This window comes from Protomyctophum bolini, assembly GCF_963924005.1.
Source record: "Protomyctophum bolini genome assembly, chromosome: 4".
Classification (NCBI taxonomy): domain Eukaryota; kingdom Metazoa; phylum Chordata; class Actinopteri; order Myctophiformes; family Myctophidae; genus Protomyctophum; species Protomyctophum bolini.
In genome coordinates this window covers 43883469-43901518 of record NC_137865.1, presented here as the reverse complement: position 1 = coordinate 43901518, position 18050 = coordinate 43883469, and the positions used below count along the sequence as shown (strand labels likewise).

Below are 18050 nucleotides of genomic sequence, written 5' to 3'. Positions count from 1 at the left end.
TCCCTCGACTGCCGGAGGGGCTGCAGGTGAGACCAATGCCCCTCTATCATCTCCCCAACTAGAGCTTGGGGAGCCAAGTGTGTGTGTGTGTGTGTGTGTGTGTGTGTGTGTGTGTGTGTGTGTGTGTGTGTGTGTGTGTGACTGTGTGTGTGTGTGTGTGTGTGTGTGTGTGTGTGTGTGTGTGTGTGTGTGTGTGTGTGTGTGTGTGCGTGCGTGCGTGCGTGCGTGCGTGCGTGCGTGCGTGCGTGCGTGCGTGCGTGCGTGCGTGCGTCTGAGACCTGCTGAGCTTGCGCCACCTGCTGTTGGAACTTGGCAAATTTCCTAGCTCCAGTAGACTGCCTGTGACGGTGGCAGCATTCTCTTTGACCAGCAGTCGATCGACCTCCTGATGCAGCAGTTCTTCATACTGAAGAGAGCAATACAGAGAGAGAGGAGAGAGAGGGGGGCAGAGGGGTTGGCATAATACAGAGAGAGAGGAGAGAGAGGGGGGCAGAGGGGTTGGCATAAACCCAGTGGCTAAAGCCTAATTCAATGCCTTGTGGCACGACATTTAAAAAGAAACATTACAGATCAGTTAAAACTCCTAGAGAGAGAAAATAAGTTAAATGAACTGAAGGTGATTATGAGAGAAACCAAGAAAGGAAGAGAGAGGAACTGAGCAACCATGAAAAACATACCATAGAAATGTCAGACAGTTTAACCCATTTTGACCTGAGATCAGATTCTAAAAAATGTCTTCTACATCCTGACAGTTTACTGAAAAAGCTATGTTTCTATGTCAGTGGTTCTTCGTTTTTTTTTCTCCAAAATAGCAGACCTACAAGCTCGTAACGCGCCGATCTGCTATTTTTCAATAGCTAAAGCACAACATAATGCTAACACAAAAAGGGGTTCCCGCCCCAAAATGGTTAATGAGAGGGCTACTGTAACACACAACAAGCATACAGTAAGAAAGAGCCTTCAGCTTGCTGCTTGGCTGTGACGTGGAAACACAAGGCTGCGTACCGTACCGAGGGGACTAGGAGACTTGGAAGAACAGAACAGAAAACACAAATGAGTAATTAATGGGAATATGATATATAATGAGAATACTGCATACAGTACATCTCACAGTAACAGCTGGGGGCCCTTTGATGCAAAAACCCACAGGACAAATGTCAAGGTACTGCATAGGCCCTTGGTAGAGGTGTAATCATGCATTGGAACCAGTGTAGTCATGCATGTATGTTCAGGGCCGTGTCCCTGGCCAAATCCTACCAAGGACTATACAGTACATGTATTGTTGATACCCACATTTATGTTCTTGAACTGTACATATCAAGCTTCCTCATGTTAAAGGGGAATTCCGCAGTAGCCGTTTTTCTTTGTACTGAATTCTGATGATAATGTATTATGTAATGTAATGTAATTTGTGCGAGAAATTTGTGCGAGACCGATTGTGCGAGAAATTTGTGCGAGACCGATTGTGCGAGAAATTTGTGCGAGACAGATTGTGCGAGACCGATTGTGCGAGAAATTTGTGCGAGACCGATTGTGCGAGAAATTTGTGCGAGAATTTCTCGCACAATTTGTGCGAGAAATAGTTCCATGGTCGAACCTAAAAATATGCCACGATCCGGACTCCAGCAGTGAGAGCTGCTGGAGTTTACCGTTCACTTGCATTTAACTCATTTTCCCAGAAGCCCTTGCAGCCCAGAGCACGGGTCGATTTCCGGTTTCGTCGTCATAACGCGACGGCCTCGTCACCAGGTCTGCGACAAATCCGCTATTTATTTTTAAAACGTAAAACAAATAGCAGGTTTAGCATATTACGCAGGGCCGAAACATGGATTAAATAGCATGGAAAGCATGTCATGCAGCAAAGCGACAGGTGATAGGCTCCTGGTCCATGGGCCAACATGGTTCCCAAAGCTATACTAACTGACTTGCTTGATATGCAGAGAAAGCATACCGACTTCACAGTCGCACACAGTTATTTGAACATTTTACAGAAAAGTACACTCGCCCGACAGCAATTCGATACGAGGGGGATTCTCTGCGGAATTATCCGCCTGCTAGGACCCGAGCCACAAAACCCATTAAAAACCTCATCATATCACATCAAGCAGGCTTAGCTGTGTGGAATGCTGAAAATAACTTTTTGTGTTATTTAGTGTTATTTTGCAGTGTACTGACTGTGGGGACGCAGCCTCCATCCAGGATGCCTCCATCGGTGTAGTGTCCCCTCCCGGCCTCCTCCTCCTCCTCCTCTCTCTCTCTGTCTGTTTCCACTGTGACCCTGGCCTGTTGTAGCACAGCATCGTAGCGCTCCTCTTCTGGACCACAGACACATGGACAACAGACATTGAATTCCATTGACAATGAAAATGGCCAGCTTTGAGTGAACACAAACATTGAACACGAAGGTGCAAAATTGTGATTGGCCGGAATGAGATGATGTATGATGATGAAGAGCGCCCCTCACTTTAGTTTGATTAATATATTGCTGTGCACCTTATTCGATAAGGGAGTATCAGTATCAGACTCAAGGTGCCACTCTGAAAAGTATAACTGGCAAATGTTTCTGTGTGACTGAATCGGCCACCGTCTTGCTTGCGTCGTGCTTCTATAAAGATGCAGTGTGTGTGTGTGTGTGTGTGTGTGTGTGTGTGTGTGTGTGTGTGTGTTTGCGTACCCAGAGGTCGCGGCAGGTCCAGGCTCATCCTAGGGAACACTCCCTCCCCGGTCAGAGTGACGTCCTGGGGCAGAAGAAAGGCCACCTGCAGCCGGAAACATCTGTGGAACACCTCAGGAACGCCCGGAAGGTAGAACACCCGCAGGTACTGCACTGCACCGGCCTCCACATAGCCCTGACACGCACACGCACATGCACACACACGGGCACACACACACACACACACACACACACACACACACACACACACACACACACACACACACACATCATTACTGTTAGGCAGAAACCTTGTATCTCCACATTCATATTCATATTCATATTCTTTCATATAGGATTATGCCCCAAGGACCCCCGTGTTTAAACTCACGGTGTTGGGGAGGACCACGGGCCGGCCTGGTCTGAGCTCTGCAGGAAACAGTCCTTCCCTCTTCCCTTCAAACCCCTCCTCTTCCTCCTCCTCCTCTTCCTCCCCCGGCCCCTCTGCCGTCCTCTGCTGCTCCTGCTCCCTGCTCTCCTGGCCTCCCTCCTCCGGGGGCAGCGACGTGCTGAAACTGAAGCCCACCTTGCCCTGGTTCACCAGGATCAGCTCGGCCTCCGCAACGCGGTCAAACAGCTGGCCATGCAGAGGAGAGAGAGAGAGAGAGAGAGAGAGAGAGAGAGAGAGAGAGAGACACAGAGAGAGAGAGAGAGAGAGAGAGAGAGAGAGAGAGAGAGAGAGAGAGAGAGAGAGAGAGAGAGAGAGCGTCTTACAATAACCGAGGCAAATAACCACATACTGTAGAATGCAGAGAGATAGTGTTGTAGTGCCTCAAGAAGCCTGGCATTATGCTGTTGTGTAAAAGAACAATCTGAACATTGAGAGAGAGAGAAAAGAGAGAGAGAGAGAGAGAGAGAGAGAGAGAGAGAGAGAGAGAGAGAGAGTCTTGAACTGCATTTCAAGAATTTCTGATAAGGACCTAAATAGATTTCATGTTTTCATGTTGGGGCGATGTTGCAACATGCAATTAACGAGGAAAGATCCACCCTTGACGACTGGATGACTCAGACTGGATGAGGTTTGAAGGCAGAGAGTGAGAACAGAGAGAGAGAGAGAGAGAGAGAGAGAGAGAGACAGAGACAGAGACAGAGACAGAGACAGAGACAGAGACAGAGAGAGAGAGAGAGAGAGAGAGAGAGAGAGAGAGAGAGAGAGAGAGAGAGAGAGAGAGAGAGAGAGAGAGAGAGAGAGAGAGAGAGAGAGAGAGAGGCAGAGAGAGAGAGAGAGAGAGAGAGAGAGAGAGAGAGAGAGAGGCAGAGAGAGAGAGGCAGAGAGAGAGAGAGAGAGAGACACACAGAGTGCTGAATAGACAGGAAGGTCAAGGGAGGATGTTGTGCTGAATCACTCCTTTCGACCTAACGCAGCGATCAATATGTCCTCGTTTTGAATATCAATGATATTCCTCTTTGGACGGCTGGCATAATAAGGGAGGGTATCGGCCTATCGGGGTGGGGACGGCCAAACTGTGGAAAAACTACACGGTGACATTTCAAAGTCGATGCTGTGGGTGTTCAGTTCACTGTAGTGTGTGTCAGGACTCAATAGTTTGCTTGCTTGAGTCTATCGAGGCCTATGCAACAATTTACAACGTTTACAGATGCTCTTAATCCAGAGCGATTTACAGTAAGCGAGCGCAACACATGGTAATACATCAAATGCACTGAAATATAGTCACCTATAGGATCATTACGTAAACTAAGAACCTATCATCCATCTAACAGTAGAATATCCGTACATTGAAACTATAAACGATATGGAATGCAATAGAATGACCGATCAATAACCAGGCATCCATCTACATACCATGCAATCTAATTGATATAATTTTGACTTTGCATAAGCCTGCAAGGTCGTCGAGGCTAGGGCAGGTGCTACGGCAAGTGCTACGGCAAGTGCAACTTTCGGTCAGTCAGAGTACTTCCTTAGCATAGAGCAAGACAGCTGCTCGCTTTCTGCGCCATCTCACAACGCCACGACGCACCGACCGCCTCACGGAACCTAGCGCCGCACAGCCCTGTCCCCCAACCTCAATCTGCCCTGCATTACACACGCCAAACCTTCTAACAATCATCTTAATTACATTAATTTGCGTCAAAAAAAAATAAACATCTCCCCGCAAATCACGTGTCACCTACAGTGTCACCAGTGAAATGCATGTTGGGAGGGACGGACACAGATTAATACTAGGACACACTTTTCCGCGCAACAGACCCCCCCCCCCCTATCACATTACCCACACTGAACATCATTTGCTGTTCATATTCAGAACGGGTAAGGACTAGTACTGTACTATACCTGCAGGCCCAGGTCAATGTGGGAGGAGCTGAGGCTGTAGGTGACGTCAGAGGCCTCTCCCCTGAGTGTGATGTCATACGTAGGCCCCTCCTCCACGTGGCACTGTGCCAACACCTGGCCCCTGACGTGGGCGTGGCCGTAGAAGGAGAACGTGACCACCTGGCTGGCGCCGGGCTGCAGCCGCCCATATATGGGCAAGATGTCAAACACCTGGATGTACAATGAGAGAGAGAGAGAGAGAGAGAGAGAGAGAGAGAGAGAGAGAGAGAGAGAGAGAGAGAGAGAGAGAGAGAGAGACGCATGTCTTTTGGTCACATTAAGTAAAATAATACAAAATAATAAAATGGTTGCTTTGGAGGTTGTTTAACCCATTCTGACCTGAGATCAGATTCATACGAGGTTTCCACTGGACACACACTGGTCTGATTAACCCATTCTGACCTGAGATCAGATTCTAAAAAAATGTCAGTCGTTCTTCGATTTTTCAAAAATAGCAGACCTACAAGCTCGTAGCGCGCCACTCGGTGGCGCGCTATGAGCTTGTAGATCTGCTATTTTTCAATAGCTAAAGCATAACATGACGCTAAACACCAAAATGGGTGCCCGGTCAGAATGGGTTAACTTAAACCACATACTGTAGACCTATACATCGATGGCTCATGGGGACCTGTTCGGTCCCCTCCATTTGTCCTTATGCACCAAATCTAGCAGAATAGCCGATCTACAAGCTCACGACACTTTGGCCCCTTTTTCCACCTTGGTGCTTTCATGGAACCGGCAGCCATTTTTTTTTTTTTCCAGTTCCAAAACAACTTTAAGGGTTCTTTAAGTTCGGATCCAATTAATTTTCAGTGGAAACACTCGGTTCAATATTAGGTGGGAAAGGTTGCTCTTTTCTCTATTTCTTATACCGTAGGTATAGGGGCTTGAGTGGTTAAAAGTTTCAACCCAAAAGTTAAGTATCTCTTCAGGGCTTCAGGTTTCACAAACATGTTCTTCAGTTTATTTGTTCACGGTGAGTCAGACAGAAACAGACACACAGCACACACAGACAGACAGAGAGACACACACGCACGTACGCATAAATGCACACATGCACGCAGGAGTAATAGTGTGGGTGCGTGGGTGCGTGCGTGCGTGCGTGCGAGTGTGTGTTCAGTGTTGATGTGTGTTGATGCGTGCCGATAGTGATATGTTATGTACCTCTTCCACACCGACGGGGCTACACGCAGTGCCCTGGGCCTCCAGCAGGGGGCTCGGTGAGAGAGGAGGGGGCTCTTTTGGAGAGCCTCTTCCCTCTTTAGTGGAGTTCTCTGGATCTCTCTTCTCCCTCCCCTCCTCCTCCTCCTCCTCCTCCTCCTCCTCCTCCTCCTCCTCCTCCGGTAGAGATGATCTGGGACCTTCATCAGCTTCTCTACAAGGCAGAAATAGAAAGCAAAACATCCACTTTGTTTTCTCTGCATGGTTAAATGAAAATCTGATGAATACATAAAATAGGTCAACAAAAATGCGGTGAAAACAAGGATCTCAGTGGACGACTGCATGCAGTATGTTCTTTACAAATCCAGGTTTTTTCCCACCAGTGTAATTCAACTCCATTACATTTGATTAAAGTGTGAAATCACAACAAGTTGTCTCAAGACACTTTACATGTATGAGCAGGGACCCCGACAGAGATCCCCACCCGGGGGAAGTATAGTTTTGCGACAGCGGTAACGTAAAACAAGTCCCCCTTAACTGGAAGAAACGTTAAGCAGACCTCGACCGTGTCGGGGGAAAGAAAGACAGAGAGGGAGATATACAGTAGTAGCAATAATAATAATGAATGTATTAGTGTAACATAATATAATATACGTATGGTATAACACTGATGTAAGATAATATATAGTGGTATACACACACACACACACTGCAGTAATCAACACTGCAGTCCAGCAGTATATATATATACACCACCACACATGTAATACAATACCTTAAGTGCAAAGTAACATAGTAGAATATCTTTATCATCCTCCCATAATCCAACTCTCTCTCTCTCTCTCTCTCTCTCTCTTCTCTCTCTCTCTCTCTCTCTCTCTCCCCCTCCTTTCCTCTGGGATGCCACTGGAAGCGTTCATCAAGTTAATTAACCCATTCTGACCTGAGATCAGATTCATACGAGGTTTCCACTGGACCACCACACTGGTCTGATTAACCCCATTCTGACCTGAGAATCAGATTCTAAAAATGTCAGTCGTTCCTTAGATTTTTCAAAAAATAGCAGACCTACAAGCTCGTAGCGCGCCACTCGGTGGCGCGCTATGAGCTTGTAGGTCTGCTAATTTTTTCAATAGCTAAAGCATAACAACGATGCCGACACACCGAAATGGGTTCCCGGTCAGAATGGGTTAAGCAGTGTTCCATAATTAAGAGGTTTTTTAATAGGCAAGCAGGGAGGAAACGGGTCAGGACAAGAATGATTGTAGTTCTGAAGTGCATGAATATGGACGTGAATGAAAGAGATTCACTGATCGACACTGTCAGCGCTCGACTTCTGTGCTGGCTTTGACAAGCGCAGCTAAATTATGAAACGCGGAATGTATTTTCTGCATGTGCGTGTGCGTGTGTGCGTGCGCGTGTGTGCGTGTGTGTGTGTGTGTGCGTGTGTGCGTGCTACAGTGCTATAGTGTTTGTAATCAGTGAGTGCATGGTAGCGTGGTGCCCATAAGGGGGCACTGTGGTACGGTCTTTGGGCAGTGCCATGGCAATGGTGCAGTACAGTGTTCTAGCCCATTTTGGGCGGGAACCCCTTTTTGGTTGTTAGCATCGTGTTATGCTTTAGCTATTGAAAAATAGCAGACCTACAAGCTCATACGAGCTTGTAGGTCTGCTATTTTTTGAAAATCGAAGAACCACTGACATACAGAAACATAGGCTTTTTCAGAAAACTGTCAGGATGTAGAAGACATTTTTTGAGAATCTGATCTCAGGTCAGAATGGGCTAGTCAGGGACCGTGCAGGTCACCACCAAACCAAACATCCCACAATCTGCTCTCAGCACCATTTCACACGAATCACAGACCAGGCAAAAATACTCCCGACGCGCCACTCATGCATGAAATGCCATACTGTAGGTTTTGAGACCTAAAAATAAATAACAGGGCACTTTATTTAATTCTTTTTGCAACGATGAAAATCTCTCGAAAAGTGTTTGAGGCTCAAATTAAGCCATTAACAACTGGAATGTATCGGTGTCAAATATTATATTCAATCTCAGCGAACATTTTAACTCAAACACTTTGCTTCTGGGGGGGGCGGGGGGGGGGGTCCCTTTGGGAACAGCATATTTTCAGATGGGAGTCCGGCAGTCAAATACATATCATTTATGGGGTCCTTGACATGAAATAGTAATAGTAATAGACATAAAATTGTCAGGATTTAGAAGACTTTTTTTTTTGTAGAATCGGCCTCCTCAGGTCTTAAGGAGTTAAGGAGTTAAATAATATTGCGGCGGCTCAGGAGAAGTTGAGCGCCACTGATGCGGACAGACGAACAGATGGCGACATTGCGTGAGAGAGAGAGAGAGAGAGAGAGAGAGAGAGAGAGAGAGAGGGAGAGAGAGAGAGAGAGAGAGAGGGAGAGAGAGAGAGAGAGAGAGAGAGGGAGAGAGAGAGAGAGAGAGAGAGAGAGAGAGAGAGAGAGAGAGAGAGAGAGAGAGAGAGCAGCACATGATGAGTCTGCAAGAAAGTCATCATCTCACAAAAGAAACATCCTCCCTCACACACACTCACACACACACACACACACACACTCACACACACACACACACACACACACACACACACACCTTCCATGGTGGAAGGATGGATAGATACCATCATACTATACATTCACTAGGACGGATGAAACCGCTCCATCAACTGCATGCATGCGTGTGTGTGTGTGTGTGTGTGTGTGTGTGTGTGTGCGTGCGTGCGTGCGTGCGTGCGTGCGTGCGTGCGTGCGTGCATGTGGACTTTTATTTAGCTCACTAATAATCTACACATCAAAGACAGAGAAAGAAAGAACATCTCACTCTCAGCAATCTTCCAGCAAAGACAGGGAGCACCGGGAGAGAGAGAGAGAGAGAGAGAGAGAGAGAGAGAGACAGTGAGTGAGTGAGTGAGAGAGGGAGAAGGAGGGGGGATTATACTGTATATATCCGATTACTAAAGAAGATAGTTGCTGATGGGATTGCAGTGTTTGTGTGTGTGCGTGCATGTGCGTGTGTGCGTGCATGTGTGTGTGCACGAGAGAGAGAGAGAGGGGGGGGGGGGGAGAGATGTCACCTCTAGAGAGATAGACATCTTTACTAGCTGACAGATGAAGTTGGATTTGTACAGGTTTATTATGTGATCTAATAGTCTAGAGAAGGATGGTTTTGTATATCTGTATCTTTATTATGTGATCTAATAGTCTAGAGAAGGATGGTTTTGTAGATACTCCATGGTGCACGCTGGCCAAGACCTTTTTACAGTCTATGGCCAAGATCTACACGGTTCATTGTCGATTGACTGATTGGCAGTCAGTCAGGGGTTATAGTTACCGCCCACGTCCGCAGAAACGACAGTTTTGTCTTTAACCCATTCTGACCTGAGATCAGATTCATACGAGGTTTCCACTGGACACACACTGGTCTGATTAACCCATTCTGACCTGAGATCAGATTCTAAAAATGTCAGTCGTTCTTCAAATTTTTCAAAAATAGCAGACCTACAAGCTCGTATCGCGCCACTCGGTGGCGCGATATGAGCTTGTAGATCTGCTATTTTTCAATAGCTAAAGCATAACATGATGCCAACACCAAAATGGGTGCCCGGTCAGAATGGGTTAACCTTCTGTGGTGCATGCTGGGATATAAGACCTATACGCTGTTGGTTGGTCTAAACGGAACCGCTGGAAAATTACAACTTCAAGGGGAAGTCGCGACGCTGCTATAGCCCCGCTTCTGACTAGACACGCTCTGCCGTGGGGGACTAAGGCAGGGACTATTGACTTGAATGCATGGCTGGGCTGTTAGTCCACAGGGAGCACACTGTACATACTACATACTGTACAACAGTTACTCCCATCCAGGTGAGAATAAAGGGCAGTGTGAAGAAGATCCATGGTAATTGCATCCTCACCAGTAGATCTAGTTTGGTCATAATGCAAACTGCCATGATGGAAGCAATGAAGTCCCTCGCCAAGAGGGTGAGATCTCTCCAGTCGTTCACACTTCACAATGCTATCAACCCTTAACCACCAGTAGGTTACTCATCATCATGCTATGGAGCCAGTACAGGCTCTACTGGAGCCTACTGACTGCATCAAGACCATGCTATGGAGCCAGTACAGGCTCTACTGGAGCCTACTGACTGCATCAAGACCATGCTATGGAGCCAGTACAGGCTCTATACTGGAGCCTACTGACTGCATCAAGACCATGCTATGGAGCCAGTACAGGCTCTACTGGAGCCTACTGACTGCATCAAGACCATGCTATGGAGCCAGTACAGGCTCTACTGGAGCCTACTGACTGCATCAAGACCATGCTATGGAGCCAGTACAGGCTCTACTGGAGCTACTGACTGCATCAAGACCATGCTATGGAGCCAGTACAGGCTCTACTGGAGCCTACTGACTGCATCAAGACCATGCTATGGAGCCAGTACAGGCTCTACTGGTGCTACTGACTGCATCAAGACCATGCCATGGAGCCAGTACAGGCTCTACTGGAGCCTACTGACTGCATCAAGACCATGCTATGGAGCCAGTACAGGCTCTACTGGAGCCTACTGACTGCCATTAGGAAACACTGAAGTGAAATGACTGCCGCCAAAGCGAAAACGAAAACATCGTGAAACTATGCCCTATACAACAACTTTGTATTTGTATAGGGCACTTTGTTTACTTACGTGGCCGGTTAAGACTGAGGTTAGGGTTAGGGTTACAGTTAGGCTGAGATGTAGGGTTAGTAATAGTCGGACAATGGCTGAAGACAACAACAACGTCTCCACTCCAGTAGAGCCTATACTGGCTCCATTATATGGTCTTGATAAGTAACTTACTATTAGGTTCTTTATAGACATGACAAACAAGACAGACAATGTACAGTATATAAAACGAGTGGCGGACCTATCGTGACGAGATAGCATAATAATAGGCCTATGAACACAACAATCATGAAACAACAACAAAAGTAACCTACTGGTTGATAACAAGAGGTGAATCCTCTAAGTAGTTCAGACAAGTTCCCTTGTTTGTTTGCTCCCTCCCGGGGAACAGCCACAAATGTGGGACATGCTGAAGCCGGAGGAAACAACAGCCCTTACAGATATTTATCCACACAACAAGGCTACGATGTGCGTGTCATATTCACAGATGTAGGGCAGCCTCGCACGTGTGAAGTGCCACAAGCACACGGTCATTACCTCCATGCTTTCAGCTTGGGATACAGTACGATCCACGTCAATCATCTCCTCTGGGTGGTGTAGGTGTTACAGTACATTTTAAAGGTGCTTCGTTGACAGTGGGAGAGCAGCCAGTTACAACGTGCATGGACGGCAAAGCATCGTTACATACAGTACAGCTGACATGTCGGACACAGGGCAGCAGACATAAATCATGGATAAAGGAAACGATGCACACACACACACACGCACACAGCTGACCGTACCTGTTAGAGTCCAGCTTAGAGCTAGTGTTGATTTTACGTGACCACCGGCCCAGTTCTCTGTTATCCTCTGGAGTGATAGGTTTGCCATCATCAGACACCTCTGGCTCTTCAGCAAACCTGGATGATCAGATGGAAGCATTGTAAGATTCGTAAGGTTGTTGTATAATTCATCTGTGATCTCATCTGGGAGAAAATGTATCTTATCAGAAAATAACAGAAACGTATAAGCCGTGTGATACAAGGAATTCAAGCATTATGTATGCTATTTCTCCCCATGCACCGTGCTCTGTAGAATACGTATCTATGGCATCTGCAAAGTACCGGAGACAGAAAGTACTCAGTAGTTTGTTTCCCAGACACAGATGAAGTACCCTTCCTTCCAACGGGGAGAACCGCTGCAGCTTTACAGTCTTAACCCATTCTGACCTGAGATCAGATTCATACGAGGTTTCCCACTGGACACACACTGGTCTGATTAACCCATTCTGACCTGAGATCAGATTCTAAAAATTTCAGTCGTTCTTCGATTTTTCAAAAAATAGCAGACCTACAAGCTCGTAGCGCGCCACTCGGTGGCGCGCTATGAGCTTGTAGATCTGCTATTTTTCAATAGCTAAAGCAGAACATGATGCCAACACCAAAATGGGTGCCCGGTCAGAATGGGTTAACAGATGGCTGCATGGGGGAAGAAATATCCTACTGTACTTCCAAAATGTACATTTACTCCCATTTTAGTCTCCAGATTCACATTTCAGATGGATTCAAGATTCAAGACTTTATTGCCATGTCAACAGAGTTGATTGGAATTTGTTTCAGTGCACTAAAAACAGACGTACAAAAAGGCATATATTCACATCACATATTCATATAGTAGAACAAGATACAAAAGTACAAACATCATATGAGAGGGACCAATAAATAAGAAGAATGCAAAAAAAAGACAAGGACACTCTCCACAGTGGCTCTGTAGAAGTGAACCAACGCCTCGCCCAGTCACACCGAACTTCTTTAAGAGTCGTAGGAAGTGAAGCCTCTGGTGGGCTTTACTCAACATGTTACTGGTGTTAACTTCCCATTTCAGGGAGCAGCATATAGCGGTACCAAGGAATTGAAAACTGTCGAACCCTTTTGACAGGCTGGTCGTCGATAACCAGGGATGGGGGCATAATCTCCTTTTTCCGGAAATTAAAAACGAGATTATGCCCCCGATGACCAGCCTGTTGAAAGGGTCGACCGTTTTCACATACCCTGGTATAGAAAAGTGTGCCTGTCAGAGTGCAGATCCCTGGTATAGAAAAGTGTGCCTGTCAGAGTGCAGATCCCTGGTATAGAAAAGTGTGCCTGTCAGAGTGCAGATCCCTGGTTATAGATGACCAGCCTGTTGAAAGGGTCGACCGTTTTCACATACCCTGTATAGAAACGTGTGCCTGTCAGAGTGCAGATCCCTGCCAGGCCGGGTTGTATAGAAAAGTGTGCCTGTCAGAGTGCAGATCCCTGCCAGGCCGGGTTGCCTATACCCTATAGGGCAGTTTCACTCGTATAGGGTGCAGCCATCAAGACAAGACATGCACGAGGGAGATGGAGGGATGTGGAGGACGGAGAGTTTGTATGACAGATGGTGCAACTGTTTTGGTTTGTGGCGGCCCCTCTGCATGGGCCACTCTGCATTGGGGGCCCCTCTGCATGGGGAGCCCCTCTGCATGGGGGGCCCCTCTGCATGGGGAGCCCCTCTGCATGGCGAGCCCCTCTGCATGGGGAGCCCCTCTGCATGGGCCACTCTGCATGGGGGGCCCCTCTGCATGGGGGGCCCCTCTGCATGGGGGGCCCCTCTGCATGGGGAGCCCCTCTGCATGGGGGGCCCCTCTGCATGGGGAGCCCCTCTGCATGGGGAGCCCCTCTGCATGGGGAGCCCCTCTGCATGGGGGGCCCCTCTGCATGGGGGGCCCCTCTGCATGGGGGGCCCCTCTGCATGGGGAGCCCCTCTGCATGGGGGGCCCCTCTGCATGGGGAGCCCCTCTGCATGGGGGGCCCCTCTGCATGGGCCACTCTGCATGGGGAGCCCCTCTGCATGGGGGGCCCCTCTGCATGGGGGGCCCCTCTGCATGGGGGGCCCCTCTGCATGGGCCACTCTGCATGGGGAGCCCCTCTGCATGGGGGGCCCCTCTGCATGGGGGGCCCCTCTGCATGGGGGGCCTCTCTGCATGGGGGGCCCCTCTGCATGGGCCACTCTGCATGGGCCTGAAGTGAAAGCCTTTGCGTCTCTATTGAGGCCCCTCGACATGTAATTCAAATTTGGGTATGATTGCGTTCATGATACATATATGGCATTTCTTGTCCCCAACAGAAAGGTAGGAGCGCACACCAGTAGTGGGGAGGTGCTGACCGCAGGATATAAAACCTGAGGGAAGAAGGCAACTTGTTGCCGAAACGTTGGAAAAATACAAATTTGATGGCATCGTGACTACGAGCTGTGCTGCCTCTCTCCTTTCTCAGTCATTTCTTGTCCCCACCCACAGAATTGTGAAAAGGGTATATGGGGTATCAAAACGTACATGCCGTTCTCACAGGGACAATTACATATTTTCATTAAGACACTTGAGCTCAGGATTAACCATTCATTGCAATAATATTGCATTTAGTGTGGCGCTGTGGCTCTGCTCATGTGATATTATATATGTACATAACACAGAATCTGAGATCACAAACCAGGATAAGATACATATTACATGAACATAACATTGAACATCAGTTTGCAAAATGCCACGTCCAATTCACAGTTCAATCCACTCTCATATTGTCCTGGTGACAATATGAAACTTAAAGGGTTAGTTTCAGACGTTTGGACTTAAAGCTGTTGGAAATACTTGCCATTAATATGCACGGGTGTTAATTGATTCCCTGAGTCCCATAGTGGGAGTTCTGGTCTGGTTTTGGTGAATGTGAAGCAGTTCAGGTCATTTGGTGGGGGTCTGGTGGGGGCCACGCATTAAAAATAAATTAATCTGAACTAACTAACTTAAAATGCTACAGGGAGGAGGAAATTTCACACCGACAGCCAGGGGAGGATTACCCAATGGGCCTGGTGGGCCCCTGGGCTATAGGGGCCAGTGGTAAATTGTACAGACAGCTGTACGACCGGCTTTGACAGCCAAGCACGTAGGATGAGCAGTGAACAGAGGGCTGCTTAAAAATGCCGCTTGGTTTGCACTGAGGGAATGAGGGCGTGTGAGAGATATCTGAATGATATCTGAAATCTGACTTGAGAGAGTACGCATGAATTAACTGTTAGCGAACGAATGGGGGGGGGGGGGGGGGAGAGAGTTACAATGTAACTCTGATTCTCACATACCTAGTATAGGTACAGTATGTATAGGATATATATCATTCATACAGTATAGTTACTTTCTTATGGTTGGTTTACTGTCACTGTGGGAGTCGGACAGAAAGTGATTTAAATGCATTGTATTGAACCACCTCTTTAACCTATCTCTCAGTGGAGTAGAAAGAGTGAGCTGTATTGTACTGAAATCTCTCTCTCTCTCTCTCTCTCTCTCTCTCTCTCTCTCTCTCTCTCTCTCATATAATCTCTCTCTCTGGTAATTACTGTTAGGAGAGTAATTAGCTCAACAGGGCCAGATTGCATACATTTTGTGAGATAGAGAGACAGAGACAGGCTCTGTGTGTGTGTGTGTGTGTGTGTGTGTGTGTGTGTGTGCGTGCGTGTGTGCGTGCGTGCGTGCGTGCGTGCGTGCGTGCGTGCGTGCGTGCGTGCGTGCGTGCGTGCGTGCGTGTATTGTGCATGTAAATCCGTGCATATGCAAGCATTATAGCCAGAGTATAGAGCAGCAGGGTCATCATTTAATTAGGAGGACGGCCTATAGGAGACACAGGGATTTAAAGTAACGGAGCTCATAATCTAGAAGAATGGGAGAATGAATCAAAGGATAGAGAAGACAGTTAAAGTGTGAAGAAGGAATAGGAGAAATGAGGATGAGGATTAGCCAGAGAGAGAGAGAGAGAGAGAGAGAGAGAGAGAGAGAGAGAGAGAGCTGTGTTGCCATGTCTAACCCATTCTGATCGGGAACCCGTTTTGGTGTTAGCATCATGTTATGCTTTAGCTATTGAAAAACAGCAGATCTACAAGCTCATAGCGCGCCACCGAGTGGCGCGCTACGAGCTTGTAGGTCTGCTATTTTTGAAAAATCGAAGAACGACTGACATTTTTTAGAATCTGATCTCAGGTCAGAATGGGTTCATCAGACCAGTGTGTTGTCCAGTGGAAACCTCGTATGAATCTGATCTCAGGTCAGAATGGGCTAAGCAATGTTGAGCTTGTTCTTTCTGTAAAGATGCTCATAAATATTGGTATAATTGCCGGTTGTGTTTCTTGGGACCTTTTTCTTAAGTCTAGTTACTGTACTTATTCAGGCTTGTTTCCTAAATGTTGTTTAAACCTATAGTTCTCAAACATTCTGAGAACCATCTTCTTTTGTGAGCCCTGTACCTGAAAAGAAGAAGAAGAAGAAAATAGCAGATCTATAAGCTCACACCGGAGCTTGTAAATCAGCCATTTCCAAACATCCAGTGTAGCCATGTGGACTAGAGACGCTTCTTTTGGACTTGTTTTCATATAGCCTACCTAGTTGCTTATCTCTCTCACAAAATCTGGCAACACTAGGAAGTGTAAGAAGAAAACATTAATTCAGAGGGAGAAGGGTGGAGGTGAAAAGAAAGTAGGCAAAGATAAATTAAGAAAAAAGAGGAAGGGGTGATAAATCGAGCCGAGGAGGGATGGACTGCTGTGGTATTCACCTTAAGAGAGACGTATTATACTCTAAGGTATTCACAACCTTGATGTGGAGGAGGTTAGCCGAGGCCAGGCTGGTGAAACGAACAGCCTGTCGTTGTGATGTGGAGGAGGTTAGCTGAGGCCAGGCTGGTGAAACGAACAGCCTGTCGTTGTGATGTGGAGGAGGTTAGCCGAGGCCAGGCCGGTGAAACGAACAGCCTGTCGTTGTGATGTGGAGGAGGTTAGCCGAGGCCAGGCTGGTGAAACGAACAGCCTGCATGTCGTTGTGATGTGGAGGAGGTTAGCCGAGGCCAGGCTGGTGAAACGAACGGCCTGTCGTTGTGATGTGGAGGAGGTTAGCCGAGGCCAGGCTGGTGAAACGAACAGCCTGTCGTTGTGATGTGGAGGAGGTTAGCCGAGGCCAGGCTGGTGAAACGAACAGCCTGTCGTTGTGATGTGGAGGAGGTTAGCCGAGGCCAGGCTGGTGAAACGAACGGCCTGTCGTTGTGATGTGGAGGAGGTTAGCCGAGGCCAGGCTGGTGAAACGAACGGCCTGTCGTTGTGATGTGGAGGAGGTTAGCCGAGGCCAGGCTGGTGAAACGAACAGCCTGTCGTTGTGATGTGGAGGAGGTTAGCCGAGGCCATGAGGCTGGTGAAACGAACAGCCTGTCGTTGTGATGTGGAGGAGGTTAGCCGAGGCCAGGCTGGTGAAACGAACAGCCTGTCGTTGTGATGTGGAGGAGGTTAGCCGAGGCCAGGCTGGTGAAACGAACGGCCTGTCGTTGTGATGTGGAGGAGGTTAGCCGAGGCCAGGCTGGTGAAACGAACAGCCTGTCGTTGTGATGTGGAGGAGGTTAGCCGAGGCCAGGCTGGTGAAACGAACAGCCTGTCGTTGTGATGTGGAGGAGGTTAGCCGAGGCCAGGCTGGGGAAACGAACAGCCTGTCGTTGTGATGTGGAGGAGGTTAGCCGAGGCCAGGCTGGTGAAACGAACAGCCTGTCGTTGTGATGTGGAGGAGGTTAGCCGAGGCCAGGCTGGTGGACGTGGACGAACGGCCTGTCGTCGTGTGCAACGGGTACAGAATCAGTAGACTTGGCTTCCCTCAAGGGACCTTATAATGGACTTGGCTCCTACTTGGGGTTAAAGTTATGGGCTGGGACGATGCTTCTCTCCTCCGCCTGCTCCCGCTTCCATATAAAGTATGAGGTCAACTCGGCTCTTGCCCGTGAGTGCTGTGCAGCTCGATATAGTGCGCTTTGTGTAAAAAAGTATTCCTAAAAGAAATGCCAGGGGCATGACACAGATAGAACAGAACAGAGTTTTTTCTCTAATTATTTCCATTTCATTTGGTACCCAATGAGAAATGTCCCTCTTCATTGGAGGAGATATATGGGGGTTCTCATGGGAGCATCCCCCCGTCATGTGGTGACGAGCTGAAAAAAACAAAACCCTGTTTCGGTTCCAAGTCCTAGTTTAACACAGCAGACTGCATAGTATTATTCTCCTGGGGTGACTTTGTAATCGAGGAAATGTGCCAAATAAAAATCCTTGCCATGTTGTCTACCAAGGCGAA

General features: G+C 47.8%; 1 protein-coding gene across 1 annotated transcript in view; it reads right to left on the bottom strand.

Annotated features, from left to right (window-relative positions):
• The window catches only part of hydin (HYDIN axonemal central pair apparatus protein), a gene marked incomplete at both ends in the record, with an annotated part of 156030 nt that overhangs the window by 59045 nt on the left and 78935 nt on the right, over positions 1-18050 (bottom strand). The window contains 8 exons of the mRNA XM_080762251.1: positions 279-406; positions 1006-1026; positions 2176-2315; positions 2675-2849; positions 3045-3290; positions 5010-5183; positions 6213-6264; positions 11689-11805. Coding sequence (XP_080618377.1) covers positions 279-406; positions 1006-1026; positions 2176-2315; positions 2675-2849; positions 3045-3290; positions 5010-5183; positions 6213-6264; positions 11689-11805 — 1053 coding nt within the window. The remainder of the gene's footprint in view (positions 1-278; positions 407-1005; positions 1027-2175; positions 2316-2674; positions 2850-3044; positions 3291-5009; positions 5184-6212; positions 6265-11688; positions 11806-18050) is intronic.